Here is a 22242-nt window from a genome sequence, read left to right on the forward strand (position 1 = left end):
AAGGCCCGTCATCTGATGGACACGCACAGGCAGATTCTTTATTAACACTTATTACAGCTTCTGCAAGAAGTCTGAGAGACTTCAGAACGACACTGCACTATTTTAATGTTTCTTTTTCATAGTTAGTGATCTTTGGGGGAAATGTCGCTAAGCTCACCTTGATCTAGACTAACGGCCACACTGCTGATGGGAGCAGTTCTGGTTCTGGCGCCATTAACACTCACCGACGCACGTACACATGGCGTCGAACTGCAGAGGACGGTGCATGACAATGGCGTGTGCAGAGCGATGATCTGGGCATCAGCAGTTCAGAGCGATGCAAAACAGCATTTCTTCTTAACTTGCCTTTATTGTTAAAGTACGGCAGGTGTCCCCCTTGACCCCTCCTGTCCGGCCCCCTCTACCTTCACCACACTGTTGTCTGTGTCCATGGGTTATGCATGTAGGTTCTTTGGTTCATCTCTTTCCACACCTCCCTACCCCCTTCCCTCTGAGGTTTCTCAGTCTGTTCCCTATTTCCATGTCCCTGGGTCTATTTTGTTCATCATGTATATTTGACATATAAGTGAGATCATGTGGTATTTCTCTTTCTCTGATTGGCTTGTTTTGCTTAGCATAATACTCTCCAGGTCCCTCCATGTCATCTCAAAGGGTAAGAGATAGTTCTTCCTTACAGCTGCATAGTACTCCATTGTGTAAATGTACCACAGCTTTTTTTTTTCCCAAGCACACATATACACACCATCTTTTTAAAAAATTTTTTTATCCTCACCCGAGGACATTTTTCCATTTTTGTTCAGATAGAGTGGGAGGGAGAGAGAGAAAAAGAGAAACATTGATGTGAAAGGGACACATCGAGTGGCTGCCACCCGCACGACCCCAACCAGGGCCGGGGACAAACTGCAACCGAAGTACATGCCCTTAGCGGAAACCGAACTCAGGTCTCTCTGGACCGCAGGCCGATGCTCTAACCACTGAGCCAAACAGGCCAGGGCGCATCTTTTTTATTTTTTATATCCTCACCTGAGAATATTTTTACATTTATCTTCAGAAAGAGTGAAAGGGAGAAAGGGAGGGAAAGAGGGAGGGAGAGAGAGAGAGAGAGAGAGAGAGAGAGAGAGAGAAGAGAGAGAGAGAGAGAGAGAGAGAGAGAGAGAGAGAGAGAGAGAGAGACACTTCAATGTAAGACACATTGATTGGTTGCCTCCTGCATGACCCTGACCAGGGCTGGGAACCGAACTGCAACTGAGGTACATGCCCTTGACCGGAATCAAACCTGTGACTCTGGTCCACAGGCCAACGCTCCAACACTGAGCCAAACTGGCCAGGGCTACCACAGCTTTTTATCAACCCATCTACTGACGAACACTTGGGCTGTTTCCAGAGCATAGCTGTTGTCAATAGTGCTGCTATGAACATGGGGGTACACAAATTCTTTCTGATTGGTGTTTCAGGCTTCTTAGGGTATATTCCTAGAAGTGGGATCACTGGGTCATGCTGTTCCATTTTTAATTTTTTGAGGAAACACCATAGTGTTCTCCACAGTGGCTGCACCAGTCTGCATTCCCACCAGCAGTGCACTAGAGTCCCCTTTTCTCCACACCCTCGCCAGCACTTGTTTGATGATTTGTTGATGGTGGCCATTCTGACAGGTGTGAGGTGATGCCTCATTGTTGTTTTAATTTGCATCTCTCTGATGATGAGTGATGTTGAGCATTTCTTCATATGTCTCATGGCCATTTGGGAGCTTTTCTAACATCAACTGTGAGCCTTAAAAGGTCTCGCACGTCATAAACTGGCCACAGACCGTGGTCTGATATGCCCGTTAAGCGCTCTCTGCTTGGGGACTAATGGAACGGGCACTGTCCCATGTGCAAAACCGCCCACAGCACGCCTCCCACTGCTGTGTGCACCCTGCCCTGTGTGACGGAATGCGTGTGCTCTTGCACCCTCGAGTGCCACGTGCGATGGTGCTGAGAGACGGGAAGACCCGATTTCATCACAAATACAGCACTGTCGCCCTGGCCGGTCTGGCTCAGCGGTTGGCATCGGCCTGTGGACCAGGAAGTGCGAGTTTGATTCCGGACAAGGGCGCGCACCTCGGTTGTGGTTTGTACCGGACCCGCGTGTGCGATGTGTCTCTCTCATATCGATGTTTCTCTCTCTCTCTCTCCCTCCCACTCTGTCTGAAGATCAAAAATGTACAAATATCCTCGGGTGATGATTAAAAAAAAAAAATACAACACTGTCATAAATAACAACCTTTAAGTATTTTAGATGCAATATCCTGTTTGTTTTACTGACTGCAATATTTTTTCTAAAAGCAACTTCATACGCCATGAATGTCAAATAAAACAAACGACCTGCCATCGTTTCAGCCCGTGTCCAGAGCAGACTCACAGGGCGGGGTCCCCAGAGCAGCAGCACGGCAGCCCCTCCCTGGGAGCGCGGCCCCCTCAGTGCTGGCCCATGCTGGACGCTTGGGGACCACTGCTCTGAGCTGTGCACGTCACGGTGCCTACGCGTCCTGCGCTGGCTCACGGGGCGCTCTCCCTGCGGCACTGCCTGTATCCCAGGGCACTGAGCAGGTGGGAAGCTCACAGGGCACGGGTGGGAAGGTGGAGGAGACGCTTCTCCCTATCCCTGTCACCGAGTGCCACTGAAAATCCTGGCATTACACAGACAGAGCTGAGCAGGCTCCGGAAGACAGACAGGCGGGCGGCCAGGAACCCTCTACCTGCCCCGCATATGCCAGACTGGAGCGAGCAGCAAGGCCCACACAAAGGAAGGCCCCCAGAAGCCTGCTCTCTGCAGCCAAGGTCCTGGAAAGGCAGCGGAACAGAGGACGGAGTGGATCCTGGACCTCCAGCCGGGTCTGCAGCGAGGAGCACCCGCCCCCAGCCCCTTAGCTCTGTGCTCCCAGAGGTCCAAGGAGGGAGCCAGGACTTTCACTGCCAGGGGTGGTAGGAGGGCTCCCCCACATTCCTCAGTGTCAGCAGGCACCCCGTCGAGCCTGGACTTCCACCACCCATCAGTAGTGGGCGACCTCCGTGTCCTGCAGGGATGGCCACCTCCCATCAGCAGTGGGCGACCTGCACGTCCTGCGGGGATGGCCACCTCCCATCAGCAGTGGGCGACCTGCACGTCCTGCGGGGATGGCCACCTCCCATCAGCAGTGGGCGACCTCCGCGTCCTGCGGGGATGGCACCGGTCCCATCAGCACTGGTGGGCCGACCTCCGGTGTCCTGCAGGGATGGTCACCCTCCCATCAGCAGTGGGACGACCTCCGCGTCCTGCAGGGATGGCCACCTCCCTCAGCTAGTGGGCGACCTCCGGCGTCCTGCGGGGATGGCCACCTCCCATCCCGCAGTGGGCGACCTCCGCGTCCTGCGGGGATGGCCACCTCCCATCAGCAAGTGGGCGACCTCCGCGTCCTGCAGGGATGGGCCACCTCCCATCAGCAGTGGGCGACCTCCGCGTCCTGCAGGAGTGGCCACCTCCCATCAGCAGTGGGCGACCTCCGTGTCCTGCAGGGATGGCCACCTCCCATCAGCAGTGGGCGACCTCCGTGTCCTGCAGGGATGGTCACCTCCCATCAGCAGTGGGCGACCTCCGTGTCCTGCAGGGATGGTCACCTCCCATCAGCAGTGGGCGACCTCCGTGTCCTGCAGGGATGGCCACCTCCCATCAGCAGTGGGCGACCTCCGCGTCCTGCAGGGATGGCCACCTCCCATCAGCAGTGGGCGACCTCCGCGTCCTGCAGGGATGGCCACCTCCCATCAGCAGTGGGCGACCTCCGTGTCCTGCAGGGATGGCCACCTCCCATCAGCAGTGGGCGACCTCCATGTCCTGCAGGGATGGCCACCTCCCATCAGCAGTGGGCGACCTCCGTGTCCTGCAGGGATGGCCACCTCCCATCAGCAGTGGGCGACCTCCGCGTCCTCTGGGATGGCGTCAGAGGAGGTCCACACCCTCTCCCTGTCCTGTATGTGAGGACAGCTGGGAGTCAGCCCTCATCCTTCCCAGCCAGGGGTGCACCCATGGAGGCCGACTAGGGAGCTGCACTCCCCCGACCCAGCACTAAGGGGCTCCCTCCCAGGCTGTGGGCAGAGTCCTGGCCTTGTATTCTCCTCTGACAGTGGGGAGGCGATGCCCTGCCCGCCCCTGCCGGAGGCGGCAAGAAATGCAGCTGACGCGGGAAATTAAAATAAGATCCATGGTCTCAGAACATGGTACCCAAACGTCCCTGTCTCAGTACACAATCACTCATCATATCTGGAACCAAGAATATCTCAAACTGGATAATCAAGGACAATCAACAGATGGTAACCCTGAGACGCAAACGACGTCAGAATTATCTGACGAAGATGCAAAGCAGCCAAGGATCGAGTAGGAATGGGACTGAGTGTGAACAGCCAGCCTCAGCTGAGACAGAGTCAGCGAAGATTCAAAGCAGCCAAGGATCGAGTAGGAATGGGACTGAGTGTGAACAGCCAGCCTCAGCTGAGGCAGTGTCAGCGAAGATTCAAAGCAGCCAAGGATCGAGTAGGAATGGGACTGAGTGTGAACAGCCAGCCTCAGCTGAGGCAGTGTCGGCAAAGATTCAAAGCAGCCAAGGATCGAGTAGGAATGGGACTGAGTGTGAACAGCCAGCCTCAGCTGAGGCAGTGTCAGTGAAGTCCTCAGCAGTGAGAGACGCGGTCATCGGACTTTAAAAGCTCGGCGAGCAGGATCCGTGGCAGAGGGGAGGAGACAGAAAAATAACTGAATCGGAAGATAAAACAATAGAAATGATCCAATCTGAACAAACGAGAGAAAACAGACTAGGAAAAAAATAATAAAGAGAGCCTCGAGGACTAGAACATTCTTATCATTCACTCCCCGAAGGAGAGAAGAAAAAGGGTGAGATCAAAGTAAAAAGTACTTGAAATAAGGGCAGAAAACTTCCCAATTAGCAACAGACAGAAAACTACAGATTCAGGGGGTGGGGGGGGTGGGGAGAGATAAACCAGAGAACTTGTGTGCACATGTGCACAACACTAGGCTGGGGAAGGTGGGGGCGGGGGGGGGGAGTCGGGGGCGGGGGGGGAAGGGGGTCATGGGGAAAAAAGGGGGACATCTATAACACCTTCAACAATTAAAAAAAACAAAACTACCGATTCAAGCGGCTAAAGAAACTCACACAGAATACAATAAAAATATCCATGCTAGGGACACATCATAGCTTCTGAAAATCAAAGACAAAGACAAAAATCTTGCAAGTATCCAGAGAAAACTCGCAACCTGTCGGGGGATAACTGAATGAGCCTGAATTGCTCATCAGAGACGAGGAAGGCTAAAGAATGCGGCACCGGCGTGCTCACGCGTGGGAGGAGACCCTGGTCTCACTGGCTCTGACCAACAGGACGTGCTGCACCTCGTACTGGTCATAAAGGCAGTCCACCCACCGGGCCCTCTCTTTAGGGATGCTGGACCTTGGGACCCAGCCACCATGCTGTCAGGAAGCCTGAATGGAAAAACTTCATATGGGTCTTCTGGCTCCTGCCAAGGTCCCAGGAAAAAATCTGATGCCAGAGTGAAGACGCCTTCAGGTTGGCCCCAGCCCCAGCCCCAGCAAACACGTAAGAGACCCTAAGCATGAACCAGTTTGCTCAGCCTCGTCAAACCTCAGAGCCATGAGAATTAATGGTAAAAGATTGCTGTTCTATGCCTCTAAATTTGGGGTGGTTTACTTGCAACAACAGGAAACTAGAAAAGAACCTGAGTCAGGTCCCTAACTCTATCGCGCACCCAGAACAAGCAGGCCGGCTGCTCACCCTTGGCCGTGCACACTACAAATGCACACCGCTCACAGGCAGCCAGACAACCGGACCTCTACGAGAGCCCGAGGGCTGTGCACGACAGCTCATGTAGAAACGTCCACTGTCAGCCCGTTTGCTTGTGAGGGTGTGTTCCTGAGGCCCTAGGACCCCGCTCGCCCCCAAAGCACAAACTTTCACATGCATTTCACTGAGTAACACCCGGAACCTCCAGGGTCAGAGTGAGGCACACATGTTCTGCACACAGTGTGAACAGTGACTTATTCGAAAGGCAAGCCCATGAGAGAGTCCGTGCTGGAGGAGACACACGCGGCAAGCCCAAGGGTCCGTCTCTGACCGACGGAAAGACAGCTGCAGGACGAATCTGGAAACTGTCTCCTAATTGAGCATTACAAAAGACACAGACACTGATCCTGGACCAGAGGAAATGTTAAATTCTTTCCACTTTAATCTTCTTTCCCAATACAACTGGTTAAATAATTAAACTTAATTGAAATGTACAAATATGTTAATTTATTATCCACTGTATATTTAAAACTCTGGCAACAGCAAGCTATTCAGAAAATGAAACACTCTCCTAATGTGATCTTTTCATTGGAAAATATAACACATAATGCTGTTAGAATGAAAAATGGGTACTAGCACAAGGCAGTCTTAGAAACTGCTCTATTGTGAGCTATTGCATATATTAATATTCAGTGGCTATTGCCAACAGAACATTCACCCCCTTGATTTTCGTTGAGCATCACCTCACCCTTCACGTAAGAGGGCTAAAGTAAAGTGAGGGGCCTGGGAGACAGTTTGTAATAAAGTGATTTGCTGTATAAATCAGCACTTTTCTACAAAGACAGTGGGTTCAGAACAGGCGATGCACTCAGCCACCATGGGTTCCAGACAGCTACCTGGCGAGCATGGACTGGGCTCACAGCCTCCTGCTTACTGACATGTTCATCAACCTGAGCTACCAGCCACACGTCCTACAGCAGCGGCTCTCAACCTGTGGGTCGCGACCCCTCTGGGGGTCGAACGACCATTTCACAGGGGTCGCCTAAGACCATCGGAAAACACACATTTCTGATGGTCTTAGGAACAGAGACACGGCTCCTCTATCCGTCTCCAGGCGGGTCGCCCACATGCAGATACGCCACATACATGAGGAGCTGCATTAAAAGGTCGTGGCATTAGGAGGGTTGAGAACCACTGTCCTACAAGAACAGAGGCCAGCCGTACTGTGGCTTTAATGGATGTCCGTGGATTGTTCAGTCTGGCGAAAATACATAGAATGAAGCAGAAGAGATGGACAGTTGCTTCTACCATGGTTCAAAGACTGGTACACCAAAAATGGCTCGAGACTGAACAGTTACTGAATAATAAGCACTGTCTGGAATGAAATGGTCACTAAAAGCATCTTAAGCTGGGTAAATGGTGTGATGATGGTTACTTATCCGCTAGTTTAGGGATGGCTTTCCTTACTAGAAAAGCCGAAAGAATAGAACGTACAGCCAGATTTAAAAAAAAAAAAAAAAAAGAAAGAAAAATCAGATTTAAATTCTTTTCCATCTATAGCCCTCTTTAAGTTGCAAATAAAGTAAAAAAAAAAATGATAGTATGCTTTTAAAGGTAACATTTTATTTATTTATTTATTTATTTATTTATTTATTTATTTATTTATTTTAAACCCTCCTCCCCATCCCCCCCGCCTCGTCCCCGGCTTTATTGTCCATTGGTTATGCACACACGCATATAAGTTCTGTGGTTTACCTCTTCCCTCCCCCTCTTCTGAGGGTTGTCAGTCTGTACCCTACTTCCATGTTTCTGGGACTACCCTATTCCTCAGACTGTTATGTTCATTATATTCCACAAATAAGTGAGATTATGTGGTATTTGTCTTTTACTGCTTGGCTTGTTTCACTTAGGATAATACTTTCCAGGTCCCTCCATGTCGTCTCAAAGGATAAGAGATCTTTCTTTCCTACAGCTGCGTAGTGCTCCACTGTGTAAATGTACCACAGCTTTTTTATCCATTCGTCTAGTGATGGACACTTGGGCTGTTTCCAGATCTTAGCTATTGTAAATAGTGCTGCTATGAACATGGGGGTACATATATTCTTTCTGATTGGTGTTTCAGGCTTCTTAGGGTATATTCCTAGAAGTGGGATCATTGGGTCAAATGGAAGTTCAATTTTTAATTTTTTGAGGTAACACCATATTGTTTTCCATAGTGGCTGCACCAGTCTGCATACCCAGCAGCAGTGTACTAGAGTCCCCTTTTCTCCACACCCTTGCCAACACTTGTTGTTTGATGATTTGTTGATGGCGGCCATTCTGACAGGTGTGAGGTGATACCTCATTGTTGTTTGAATTTGCATCTCTCTGATGATTAGTGATGTTGAACATTTCTTCATATGTCTCTTGGCCATTTGCATGTCGTGTTTGAAGAGGTGTCTATTCAGCTCCTCTGCCCATTTTTCAATTGGGTTCTTTGTCTTCCTTTTGTTGAGTTGTATGAGTACTCTATATATTTTGGAAATTAACCCCTTATCTGATGTATCATTGGCAATGATGTTCTCCCATACAGTGGGATGCCTTTCCATTTTGATGGTTGTTTCTTTTGCTGTGCAGAAGCTTTTGAGTTTGATGTAGTCCCATGTGTTCATTTTTTTCCTGTTTCTGTTGCCTTAGGTGATGTATCAGTGAAAATTCTGCTGTGTATGATGTCCAAAATTTTGTTGCCTACATTTTATTCTAGAATTTTTATGGATTCACAGGTCACATTTAAGTCTTTTATCCATTTTGAGTTTATTTTTATGTATGGTGTAAGTTGATGGTCTAGTTTCATTTTTTTTTGCATGTAGCTGTCCAATTTTCCCAACACCATTTATTAAAGAGGCTGTCTTTACTCCATTGTATGCTCTTGCCACCTTTGTCAAATATTAATTAAGCATATTGCCTTGGGTCCATTTCTGGGTTCTCTGTTCTGTTCCACTGGTCTATCTGTCTGTTCTTGTGCCAGTACCAGGCTGTTTTGATTACAGTGGCTTTGTAGTATAACCTGAAATCTGGTAATGTGATCCCTCCAACTTTGTTCTTCTTTTTCAAGATTGTTGTGGCTATTCAAGGTCTTTTTTGGTTCCATATGAACTTTTGAAGTATTTGTTCTAGTTCTGTGAAATATGTCGTTGGTATTTTGATGGGGATTGCATTGAATCTATAGATTGCTTTGGGTAATACGGACATTTTAATGATGTTAATTCTTCCAATCCATGAACAAGGTATGTGCTTCCACTTTTTTTATATCTTCCTCTATTTCTTTTTCCAATGTCCTGTAGTTTTCTGCAAATAGGTCCTTTACTTCTTTGGTTAAGTTTATTCCTACATATCTTAATTTTTTTGCTGTGATGGGGAATGGGATTGTTTTTTAAGTTTCTCTTTTTGTGAGTTCATCATTGGTGTATAAGAATGCTGTCGATTTCCTGACGTTAATTTTGTATCCTGCTACTTTGCCAGATTCATTTATTAAGTTTAGTAGATTTTTGATGGAGTCTTTAGGGTTTTCTATGTATAATATGATGTCATCTGCTAAAAATGACAGTTTCACTTCCTCCTTTCCAATTTGGATCCCTTTTATTTTTTCTTCATGTCCGATTGCTGTGGCTAAGACTTTCAGTACTATGTTAAATAAGAGTGGCAAAAGTGGGCATCCTTGTCTTGTTCCAGTTCTTAAGGGAAATGCTTTTAGTTTTTGCCCATTGAGTATGATGTTGGCTGTAGGTCTTTCATATATGGCCTTTATTATGTCGAGATATGATCCCTCTATTCCCACATTGCTGAGAGTTTTTATCAGAAATGGATGCTGGATTTTGTCTAATGCTTTTTCAGCATCTATTGATATGATCATGTGGTTTTTATTCTTCATTTTGTTTATGTGGTGTATCACATTTATTGATTTGTGAATATTGTACCAGACTTGCATCTCTGGGATGAATCCCACTTGGTCATGGTGAATAATTTTTTTGATGTATTGCTGGATCCGATTTTGTTCAATATTTTGGCATCTATGTTCATCAGGGATGTTAGCCTGTAGTTTTCTTTCTTTGTAGTGTCTTTTTCTGGTTTTGGAATTAGAATTATGCTGGCCTCATAAAATGAGTTTGGAAGCCTTCCTTCTTCTTGAATTTTTTGAAATAGTTTGAGGAGAATGGGTGTTAGTTCTTTTGTGAATGTTCGGTAAAACTCCCCCGTGAAGACATCCGGGCCTGGGTTTTTGTTTGCTGGGAGAGTCTTGATCATCTCTTCAATTTCCTTAGTTGTTATTGGTCTGTTCAAGTTTTCTATCTCTTCCCGGTCCAGTTTTGGGAAACTGTGTGTTTCTAGAAATTTGTCCATTTTGCTTAGATTGTTGAATTTGTTGCCATATAATTGTTCATAATAGCTGTTAATGGTCTTTTGTATTTCTGTGGTGTCAGTTGTTACTTCTCCTCTTTCATTTCTGATTTTGTGTATTTGGGTTCTCTCTCTTTGTTTCTTGGTGAGTCTAGCTAAGGGTCCATCAATCTTGTTTATCTTTTCGAAAAACCAGCTCTTTGTTTCACTGATCCTTTGAATTGTTTTTTTGGTCTCTATGTCATTTAGTTCTGCTCTGATCTTTACTATTTCCTTCCTTCTACTTGCTCTGGAGTTTTCTTTTTGTTTGCTTTCTAATTCTTTAAGTTGTGAGGTTAGACAGTCAATTAGAAATTTTTCTTGTTTCTTGAGGTAGGCCTGTAGTACTATGAACATCCCTTTCAGAACTGCTTTTGATGCATCCCATAGATTTTGTGTTGTGTGTTCATTTTCATTGGTTTCCAGGAAGTTTTTCATTTCTTCCTTGATATCCTCGGTAACCCATTGATTATTTAATAACATGCTATTTAGCCTCCATGTGTTCAAATGTCCTTGTATGTTTTTGTTGCAATTGATTTCTAGTTTCATGCCACTGTGATCTGAGAAGATGCTTGATATGATTTCAATCTTCTTGAACTTGTAGAGATTTAGTCTGTGTCCTATCATGTGATCTATCTTTGAGAATATCACATGTGCACTTGAGAAGAATGTGAATTCTGTAGTTGGGGGTGTAATTTTCTGTAGATATTTATTAAATCCATTTGGTATAGTGCTTCATTTAGAGTCTCTGTTTCCTTGCTAATTTTTTGTCTAGAGGATCTATTCAGTGGTGTCAGCGGGGTAATGAAGTCACCTGTTGATTGTATTGCTGTCGATTTCTCCTTTGAAGTCCTCCAGAAGATTTTTAATATATTTTGGTGCTCCTATATTGAGTGCATATATGTTTATCAATGTTATATCTTCCTTTTGGATAGATCCTTTTAATATTATGCAGTGGCCTTCTTTGTCTCTAGTTATGGCCTTCATTTTGAAATCTATTTTATCAGATATGAGTATTGCTACCCCAGCTTTTTTTTCCTTTCCGTTTGCTTGGAAGATTTTTTTACATCCCTTCCATTTCAACCTATGTGAGTCTTTTGTTGTGAGGTGGGTCTCTTGTAAACAACATATAGATGAGTCATGCTTTCTTATCCAATCAGCTACTCTGTGTCTTTTTATGGGAGCATTCAATCCATTTACATTTAAGGTGATTATTGATATGTACTTATTTATTGACATTTTTGTTTAGTTTGGTTCTATTTTTCTTCCTATTTCTTCTACTCATTGCAGCAGTGCTTTTAACATTTCTTGCAGGGCTGGTTTGGTGCTAATGTATTCCCTTAGCCTTTTTTTGTCTGGGAGGCTCTTTATTTGACCTTCTATTTTGAATGACAGCCTTGCTGGGTAGAGTAGTCTTGGATTCACATCATCGTTTTTCATGACCTTGATTACTTCATGCCATTTCCTTCTGGCCTGTAGTGTTTCTTTTGAGGAGTCAGCTGAAAGCCTTATGGGGGTTCCTTTGTAGGTAACCTGTTGCTTATCTTTTGCTGCTTTTAGGATTCTCTCTTCGTCTTTAATTTTTGGCATTTTAATTACTATGTGTCATGGTGTAGGCCTGTTTGGGTTCTTCTTATTTGGGGCTCTCTTTGCTTCTTGAACTTGAATGTCTTCTTCCTTCACCAAGTTAGGAAAGTTTTCTGTCACTATTTCTTCGAATATATTCTCTAACCCTTGCCCATTTTCTTCCTCTTCGGGGACTCCTATGATGCGAATGTTATTATGTTTCCAGTTGTCCCACAGTTCTCTTAAGCTGTCTTCCTGTTTTTTAATCATTTTTTCCTTTTGGTTTTCTGATTGGTTGATTTTTTCTACCCTGTCTTCTAATTCACTGATCCAATCCTCAGCTTCCTCTACTCTGCTGTTTAGACCTTCCAATGTGTTATTTCTGATATTCATTCTTGATTTCTTCTTGGTGGTTTTTAATTTCCAATTGGTTGATTTTCAACATCTCTATGTCCTTACTCATGCTGTTGAGCTTTCTCAAGATCATTGCTCTGAATTCTAGCTCTGTTAACTTGCCTAACTGCTCCACATTTATCTCATCTTCGGTAGAGGTCTCTTGTTCTTTCATTTGGCTTTTGTTTCTGTGTTTCACCATTTTGGCTATCACAGTGGGCTTTGGAGCCTGCCAAATTTTCCCTGTGGGTGTTGGTAATCTGCTGTTTGTGGCTCCCTCTCCTGTGTTTGTATGAGCGAGGGATTACCCACGTTAAACACCACTGTCAAGTCTTACTTTCCTGGTTAGAGTTGCTAGCCCAGGAATGGTAGTTATTCTCTAGCTTTTTGCCTGGAGGCTAGCAGTAGCGGTTACTTGAAGAGTTTTGGGTTGTCAGTTGAATGAAAAACTCCCTCAGGTGCTCAGCATAAGGGGATTTCCGGAGAGTGGGGCAGACGCTGGTTGTTAATGAGCCTCATTTTGCACTTCAATGGCCCACCTGGGTGGGGTTGAATCTCCAAGGGAGGGGCCGCTACCTCTCCCTAGAACCCTGGGAAGGAGCAAGATGACCACCGTCCTGCATGGCTGCAACTCAGCAAAAGCTCTGAGTGCCCTCCAAATCCTGAGTGTCCCCACACAGTTCCTGTCCAGTCTGCTCTCCCTCTGCCAGAGCCCAAGGTGAGTAGCTGTGGCTATTTTAGCCTCTGTCCTGGCTCTGCGCTGTGGAGCCGCCTGGGAGTTTAACCCGAGGGCGCTGCTCCCAGTTAAGGCCGCTGCTGTCTGTGGGCTCCCAGCCCCCTCTCACGCCTCCTCAACCCTACCGGGATCGAGTCAGTGTCCCTGGTTATATGGTCCTCACAAGCTGCTTTTCTGTTGCTTTTTCCCGTCAATTTGTCTGTGTTTAGGTTGTAATTCCAGTTTGTCCTGGGAGACGGTCTGTGTAGCTTCTGTTCACTCCGCCACCGTTTTGGAATCCTCCTCTGATGTCTTTCGGTAACATTCTATTTAGCATTTAATGTTTCAAAAGCATTTCCTTCCATTTGGGCCTATATCCACATCGCTAATTTATTAAGTACACAGTTTTCCTGTTTGCTTTCCAATAGCCAAAAAATTCATATTTGTATGTTAATGTAATCGTTACAACTTTATAAAGTAGAAACTATCGTTACCTTCATTTTACAGATGGGGAAACCGAGGCATCAGAGACATACAGCTAGTGATCTGCGGCCAGTCTTGCATTTACTAATGACCTTCTATCAGCTTACTTTTTTTCTGTGATTCGTCTTCCATCGAAACGTACAGAGCGGCCGACCCCTCTTCACCAGTGTTTCCTAAACTGCTACTTCATTTAAGTCTCAATGATCTATGCTGACCTACAGCTTATAAGGACAGAACCAACTGAGCTATACTTTTTAGTGAGAAGATGACCTCCTGGGCATCAATGCCGAGTGTCTGAAAGGTAGGCAGTCACCGAAGCTACCCCCCACCCTAACACCAGGCAGCGGCCACGGCTGTTTCTTCACACCCACTAACCAGCAGCCCCCAAGGCTGGCCGAACCTCTTCTAGGAAACAAGAGCTCCGTGGGCTGGGAGGTCTGAGTGCATCCGGTCAGGGTAAAACCAGCTCTGCACCCCTGACAGGTCTCCTCACGCAGGGCGTTCGCGCTGCCTTTGGGCAGTTTCAATGGACTTGACCTTCAAAGGGCATCCCTGCCGAGAAGAGAGAGCTGGACGGAGCTGGGCAGAAAGGCCGGGCCCTGGGTGGGAGGCAAACACGCCAGTGCTGACAGTGGGGGGCTGGGAAGGACACCTGCTCGTCCCCTGCACCTGCTCACGGGCACTCAGAACTGACTGTTACTTTAATTTGAAATGAATTTCATCTGCATCACATATAGAATGAGAAGGAGATGAAAATTAACACCGCAACCACAGTTCCAATCGAATACTCTGATTTTCATTCATATTCAAATGCACATATTTAAATGAAAAAAAAGCAAACCCTCAGAAATATGCAAATTACCTGGAATGCAGCTCCGTGCTGCCGTTGTTGTATTTGCTCCCTCTCTCCCAGACACCGAAGTCCGGCACGCGGTACACTCTCTCCACGCAGAACACGAGGTTTTGAATAAAAGAGACCTGAACGAAGAGAATGAACATAGGGCATGGTAGTGACAGAGGCTTAGATATTGTAAGAATAATCAGATACCATCTGAACTCCAAATGCATACCTGCCTACCAACACTTCTTTCACGCGCTGAAGTTCTCACGACGATTACATCATTGTGAACACTGTGTTCTGCCTGGTTATTGTAATATGAAGTGAGAACCTAACATTATACCACACATAAACAAAGTTGAAATCCTGTCAATGCTTCAACCGTAACTCCTCAGTGTTATATCTGTCACCATTCATGAGTACTGTGCATCTTCAGAATTAAGAAAAATAGGCCGGCCAGTGTGGCTCGGTTGTTGGAGCATTGGCCTGTGGACCAGGAGTCCCGGGTTCGGTTCCCACTAGGGGCATGTACCAAAAAAAGGAAGAAAGAAAAAAAAATAGCCTGGCTAGTGTGGCTCATTGGTTGAGTGTCGATCCCATGCACTAAGAGGTCACTGGTTTGATTCCCAGTCAGGGCACATGCCCAGGTTGTGGGCCAAATCCCCAGCGGGGGGCATGCAGGAGGCGGCCAATCGATGTTCTCTCTCATCGATGTCTCCATCTCTCTCCCTCTCCCTTCTTTTCTCTCTAAAAATCAATAAAGAAGGGAAAAAAAAGAATTAAGAAAAATATAAAGCACTATTTTATAGTAGATAATATTTGGAATCTCAAATGGCCATCTGAAATGTTAGATAAGTAAAACTTTGGTGATAGTTTCTGCAACACGCCAGTCCCGTGTTGGGCGAACCTGGAGTCTGGCGTCTGTCACCCCCGGAATCAGATCATCCCCCTGCGTTTCCATAGCAACAAGAGCTCATTCCTGTACACTCAGAGCTGACAGTGGAGCTGGGCTCCAAGCAACAGGCCGGAGTCCCACGACTTCCAAGTAAAAGTTGATGAAATTTACACTAAGAAAATAACTGTGAAAGCAAAGATTAAGATCAGTTCTCATTTAAAACAAGTGTATTTGTTTTCATAAAGGCATTTTCTAAGTGGCCTGCTGGTCCGGATCACAGGCTCAGAGGAGTCGCCATGTGGGTCCAGCGTGGTGAGCTGAAGGCTTCCGCCCACCCTTCCCCCAGGCCCTCTGGAGCGGTGGGCGCAGCCCTCCTCCCTGCGCGGTGGCAGGGCGCGGCGTCTCCAGGTCTTCGTGTAGAGGAGGAAAACCGCGTCCTGAAGGACCTCCATCCCCGAAAGGCCCCCGCAGCCCCCGCTGCCTCACTGATGGTCCCAGCACAGCCCCGCTGCCTCACTGATGGTCCCGACACAGCCCGGCTCTCCAGGGAAAGCTGCCGGGCAGCAGCGGCACCCTTGATCGTCCCGGGGTGGCCGTGCACATGCTGCAGGCTTAGTGATACTGGCCGCATAAAAACTGTATATTACCAAATAAAGCCTGCAAGGCCAGGGAGAAGCATAAGAAAACAATAAAAACTAAATTTAAGAAGAAAATACCAAAATTGCTTAAGTATAGATAAGCCAGACAAAGCACTGCAAAGCTTAAAGCAAGATCATACTTATACAAAACATCGTTTGACAGACGAAGGTCAAAAATGAACTATGGCAGATGTCGAGAAAGCAAAAAATAAATGATAAAACTGGATAATGAAAATAAAACGGCAAACAAAACCAAGCCACACCCTGAAGGCGCTTCGCCCGCCACCAGGGACACCGGGGCAGGTCACTGGCAACCGCGGGGTCAGCTGCTGCTCACGGCGAACGGTCCCCCCGCCCTGCTGGGACCTGCGCCCCTTCTGCTTCCGTCCGGAGCCTCTGGCGGGAAAGCTGCAAAGCCGGAGCTGGGGCCTCCTCTCCCTGGTCAGTCCCCCTCTCTCGTTTGTTTCCTATTCAGGAGGCTGCTTAGGACTGGTCTGCGACAGGAGTCCCCCAGCCCCACCTGAGATATCTGCATACCAGTATTTCACAATATTATTGAAAATGAGAACAACTTAGCCCTGGCCGGTTTGGCTCAGCGGTCAGAGCATCGGCCTGCGGTCCAGAGAAACCCGGGTTCGGTTCCCGCTAAGGGCAGGGCAAGTACCTCGGTTGCTGTTTGTCCCCAGCCCTGGTTGGGTTGTGCGGGTGGCAGCCACCCGATGTGTCCCTTTCATGTCGATGTTTCTCTCTCTCTCCCCCTCCCACTCTATCTGAACAAAAAATGGAAAAATGTCCTCGGGTGAGGATTAAAAAAAAAAGAGAGAGAGAACAACTTAGCCCTGGCCGGTTTGGTTCAGTGGTCAGAGCATCGGCCTATGGACCGAAGAGTCTCGGGTTCGATTCCCAGTCAAAGGCATGAACCTGGGTTACAGGTTCATCCCTGGCCCTAGTCGGGGTCATGCAGGAGGCAACCAACTGACGTGTCTCTCTCACGTTGATGTCTCTTTCTCTCTCTCTCTCCCTCCCTCCCTTCCACTCTCTCTAAAAAAATCAATGGTAAAATATCCTTGGGTGAGGATAAACAAAAATAAAAAGAGAGAGAGAGAGAGAGAGAGAATGATTTAGATGAAAAGAAAATATGTAATTCTTTGATGAATCAAACAGAAGAAACCTTCATGGTTATTATTAATTTCTTCATATCATTATTTCCTCTTTGTTGTTTCTCTTCACTTCTAAATAGATTACACTTACTGTCATTAAAAACTACAGCTGAGCCCTGGCCGGTTTGGCTCAGCGGTCAGAGCGTTGGCCTGCGGTCCAGAGAGACCCGGGTTCAGTTCCCGCTAAGGGCACAAACCTCGGTTGCAGTTTGTCCCCAGCCCCGGTTGGGTTGTGAGGGTGGCAGCCACTCGATGTGTCCCTTTCATGTCGATGTTTCTCTCTCTCTCTCCCTCCCACTCTATCTGAATAAAAAATGGAAAAATGTCCTCGGGTGAGGATAAAAAAAAATAAAAATAATAAAAACTACAGCTGGAAGGACCTACAAGACTACAAGCCACAAGAGGGCGGGGCTGCACACACCCACTGCCCAGCGGTCTTGTGCAGTCCCCTGCTGGTCCTGGCAGTCAGTGTCTGACCGTGTTTTCCCTGAACGGGTCATGGGAGAGGAAGAATGACTAGTCCACACAACATGCCTCCTCTCTGGGGACCTCCCATTATGTGTACCATCTCACGATAAAAGGCTGTGTCCCCACTGTGCGTACCATCTCATGACAAGAGCCCGTGTCCCCACTGCATGTACCGTCTCAATAATAAGAGCCCGTGTCCCCACTGCGTGTACCGTCTCAATAATAAGAGCCCGTGTCCCCACTGTGCGTACCATCTCATGACAAGAGCCCGTGTCCCCACTGTGCGTACCATCTCATGACAAGAGCCCGTGTCCCCACTGCGCGTACTGTCTCATGACAAGAGCCTGTGTCCCCACTGGGGCTCAGCTGAAGTGTGTCGAAGGTGTGTCTGTGTTCAAGCATTATCACCTATGAGAGAAACACTCCTCAACTGTGGGTGGAAATTCAGTTCAAATTTCCAATAAGAGTAAGAACGTGGTATTTCTCTCTTGAAATGCATCAAGAACCCTACTGAGAGGCCCCACAAATAAAAATAATACAATATGATAAAGGTATATTTCTACTTTTAAAAGGATAGTTTACAAAAAGAAATGATGTTAAAAAAAAAACATAATAACTGAGAAATTCTGCAAATGCTATTTTACTTTGATGGTTACTAAAATTTTCTGAAAGTTGTTTATTTCAGATCACCAAAGTTAGAGCAGAAGGGGAAACACTGACGAGAGAGAACGTCAACTGGCCACCTCCCACATGTCCCACTCTGGGGATCGGGCCCCAACCTGGGTATGTGCCCTGACGGGGAATCCAACTGGCGACCCCTTCTTTTTTTGTAATTCTCAAAATTAGAAGGACATTTTTGCATTTATCTTCAGATAGACCGGGAAGGAGGGAGTGGGGTGGGGGGAGAGCGACATCGACTAGTTGCCACCCACACAACCCCAACCGGTGCTGGGGATAAACTGTAACCGAGATATATTCCGTAGTGGGAACTGAACCCGGGACTCTCCAATCCACAGGCTGCCGCTCAAGCACTGAGCCACACTGGCCGGGCAAGAGTTTTTGATCCAATATCCCAAATCCAGTATCTGATTATATGAATTGAAAAATAATCCATTTTTTATAAAACTAAAATTACGTTTTAAAGAGTCAAAGAAAAGATGAAACAGCTCCGAGGACCGAAGGCGCCTACCTCGTCCGTGTTGTAGATGATCTGCAGACCCGAGGAGATCATCTCCACCAGGTACAGGAGGTAGAGGGACACCGCGTTGATCTGGGAACAGACAGCGTGGTGAGGAGGTGACAGCAGACGGCAGAAACGTCGTGATGAAATTCAACGTGAGAGTAAAATTACGAGTCATCTGCTCTCACCGGGGCCTGGAGAAACCATTCCCCTTCCCAGTGTGAAACAAAGGAGCTGGGGTTTAGTTCCCAAGCGCTGACATTCTTTCAGATTTGATAAGTATAAACTTTGTCTTGGGAAAACTGTAGGACTCCTCCTTCTAGACGGCCTGACCTTGGAGCCCTTCCGCTGCCCTTCTGCTTGCGGACCAGGGCGCAGTCAGGTCTACTCAGCACACTGACTCGTTCGGCCCGAGCTCCACATGCCCTCCCTCGGCTCACGGCCGGTGCTCTTCTATTCTGAACCATTCATAAAATCTGCTCCTTAAAAACTGTAAACAGCCTGGAATCGTCTCTGCTGCGGACTGTAAACAGAGAGGACTGGTCATGTCTTTTTACCTGCAGATGACCGTACTCCTCATAGGACAGGACCTCGTCCCCTGTCCGCACGTTGAAAACCGAGTGGAGACAAGTTGTTGGGCGTGGATCTTGCTTGAACTGCTGGACCTGGAATTGAACGTAAAATGTACACAGTGCTGGTCGTTCACATTCTCATCCGAGATGAGACAGCATAAGTTATTTTTCATGAAACCTGAATGAGGAAAGTTACAGCTTCTAGGCGAAAGACAAAGCAGAAATGTCACTTTCCCTAAAGAAGCAGACAAAACTCCTAACGACTAATCTAATGGAGTTAATAGGACCACTGAATACTTGGTTGATATTTCACAAGCACAGCAACTCAAGCGTAGACGGGGAACACATTAATGTAGCAACAACGGCTTTTGCAATGTTTTGCATCTAATTTTAGAGTGAAATAATGATTTTGCTCTGTGGGACGGGAATTCTGGGTCTGTCTCCCACTGTCCTGCTCTCTGGAAACACGTAGCACTCAATGAAAAAGTGCCTCAGGCCACGCCTGCATTCAGTAAGTGTTCAAAACGAAAACGCTGTTTCCTTCTCTCGGGACCACAAGGTGTAGCCCAGGCTCCTGTTGACATTCTTCCTTTCCTTTCTACCTACGCTCTGGCTACTAAGGGAATGTAAGCTCACCTTTACTTATTAGTTGAACACAAAAGGCAACCATTTTAGCCCGGATGGTGTGGCTCAGCGTCAGTCCCATGGACTGAGAGGTCCCGGTTCAGTTCCTAGCCAGGGCACATGCCCAGGTTGTGGGCTCGATTCCCAGTAGGGGGCGTGCAGAAGGCAGCCAATCGACATTTCTCTCTCACGTGGATGTTTCTCGCTCTCTCCCTTCCTCTCTCTCTCTAAAATAAAAACAATAAAAATGTATTTTTTTAAAAAGTTAACCGTTTTAGAATATGAAGTGAAAACTAAATGGCCTAACAGACACTGCACGGACGACAGAATCCCTCCTCACTGAGGTCCTGCTCGACTCACCCGGCAAACACCACGGACACCAGCCGTGTGCTAGTGCCGGCCGGTCCCTGGAAGCGCAGGCTGAGCGGGAGCAGGGGGCGAACAGCACGTGGAACACAGCTGGAAACCCAGCCCCTCCGTCACACTGGTCCCGTTCCAAGTGCTCAGCAGCCACAGCGGAGCAGTGGCCGTGTGCTGCTCGACACGGTAACAGAGCATTCCCACATCACAGAAGTTTCCTGGGCAGTACCGTGCTACACGGCTGACTCACCTTTCCACCCCACCTCGCACAGATCCAGCCCACCCCAGCACTGACACCCACACGCTGAAAGTCAGGGCCTACCGGCCGGAAATCAGGAATGAGAGAAGGAAGAAGCAGGGGACGCTCTCTAGCTACAAGGTGGCCGAGCCGCGCGGTGTTAAGTGAAGGCAAGAAGGCTTTCACGTCTATCTTGACCCCTGGCCATGGCCTCAGACTACACAGACAGAAATCAACGTGGCCGCTCCTTCCTCCCCACCACGATTACCATCTCAGAGCGCTGAACAGTATTCCGGGAGCCTAGACAAATAATGGCTGGATTAAAACACAATCCCTTTCGCCTACTAGATCGGGATCTATAAGGGATGTGGTCTTAGCCGCTCAATAAGGGCTGCTGCGGCTCTGGGGGAGGTGTCGCATTGGGCTTGACACACAGCGCCCAACGGGAGGATCCACATCCAGCCCTGTGTCGGGGGAAAGCAACTGCTGAACGACTCAAGATGCTCAAGTGGGAAGCGACGGACTCTGCTTTGTCTCAAAGCTGTTAAAAGGCAAATAATTTAAAATTTCAGGAGAAAATAAGACCCAAACTCTTATCAGCTTTGAAATGCGATGAGGCGAACGGCATGTGAATCACAGACACAAAGTGCCCTGGAAAGCAGCGAAAAGCAAGGAGAGAGCAATTCGTCTTTTATGATCTCTGGCATCTGGCAAGCAAAAGTAAAGAATGATTAAAGCAAACTTTGCCAGACTAAAAAAAAATCTAGAACAGTGCCTTCTCTGCTTCTGTTTTATTTGTATTTTTCTTAAAACTTTAATCATCGTAAATAAGTAGCTTCGCGTGCAGGAAAAGGCAGCCGAGCACTGTGTCATCCATTCTTAATGCACAGCCTGAAAACACACGTTCAGGCAGGGAAAGCCGCCTCACGGGGCAATCCTGGAAGAATACATCTTATAAAAGTTTAATGTTCCTGTGAACTGAAAATTACTCGGTGGCATTTTAAACAAACAGATGTTTAAGTAGATAAAGACAGCAGTGTACACAGCACAGTGGAGAGCAAATCTCCACGCTCCAGCCTGCAGACGGGGTCGCTGCAGAAACATGCCGACTGCTTCTCCTTAAGGGGCACGAGCACAGTGAGTGCGAGAAGAGGTACACGCACGTGTGGAGGTGAGGATTCCTGACGTTGCTAAGTAACGAGCACGGTGAGTGCGAGAGCAGGTACACGCATGTGTGGAGGACGTTGATGAGTAAGCATTAAGACGTGCAGAACAATAACAAAAGGAAGTCAGATTACGCTACCTTCTGCAGGTCAAGGACAACTATTTGCACTCAGATGCATAATAAGTTAAAAATATCTCTTTTCAGTAGCATTTTTAGAAAATATGTCTGGACATGTGTTCTATAATGAGAAATCAATGACAGTAGAGAGCCTTAGGCTTCCTAAGTCCTGATCTCGTGTAAGAGGACAGAGAGCCCTGGCCAGTGTTTCTCTGTGGTTAGAGCATCGGCCCAAGCACCGCGAGGGTTCAATTCCCGGTCAAGCGCATGTACCTGGGTTACAGGTTTGATCCCCGGCCCAGGTCTGGGCAGGGGGCAGGAGGCAACCAATCAGTGTGCCTCTCTCACATCAATGTTTCTCTCTCTCTCCCACTCCCTCCCTTTCTCTCTCTCTCTCAAAAAAAAATATAATGGAGAAAATATCCTTGAATGAAGATTAACAACAAAAAGAAGACAGAGAAGATGAGCCTTAAGGTCAAATGACAAATGAACACTACAAACAGGCTTCCTTTAGTTTTAAAGACAGACCAAAAGATACATATTTCACTTTGAGACATGGTGCCATTCCCTACTGCCGTGGACTCGAGAG

The 22242-nt window shown here is 47.2% G+C and overlaps 1 protein-coding gene across 15 annotated transcripts in view; it reads right to left on the bottom strand.

The window, feature by feature from the left end:
• Positions 1–22242, bottom strand: part of PHKB (phosphorylase kinase regulatory subunit beta) — a 104218-nt gene that overhangs the window by 56559 nt on the left and 25417 nt on the right. For 13 of the 15 annotated variants that reach the window (XM_036274195.1, XM_036274202.1, XM_036274203.1 and 10 more), the window contains 3 exons: positions 19135–19242; positions 18587–18667; positions 14261–14376 (listed from right to left, as the gene is read on the bottom strand). In XM_036274195.1, coding sequence (XP_036130088.1) covers positions 14261–14376; positions 18587–18667; positions 19135–19242 — 305 coding nt within the window. The remainder of the gene's footprint in view (positions 1–14260; positions 14377–18586; positions 18668–19134; positions 19243–22242) is intronic. The other 2 variants (XM_036274196.1, XM_036274200.1) reach the window with 2 other exon arrangements.

This window comes from Molossus molossus, unplaced genomic scaffold (genome assembly GCF_014108415.1).
Source record: "Molossus molossus isolate mMolMol1 unplaced genomic scaffold, mMolMol1.p scaffold_m16_p_21, whole genome shotgun sequence".
Lineage (NCBI taxonomy): Eukaryota > Metazoa > Chordata > Mammalia > Chiroptera > Molossidae > Molossus > Molossus molossus.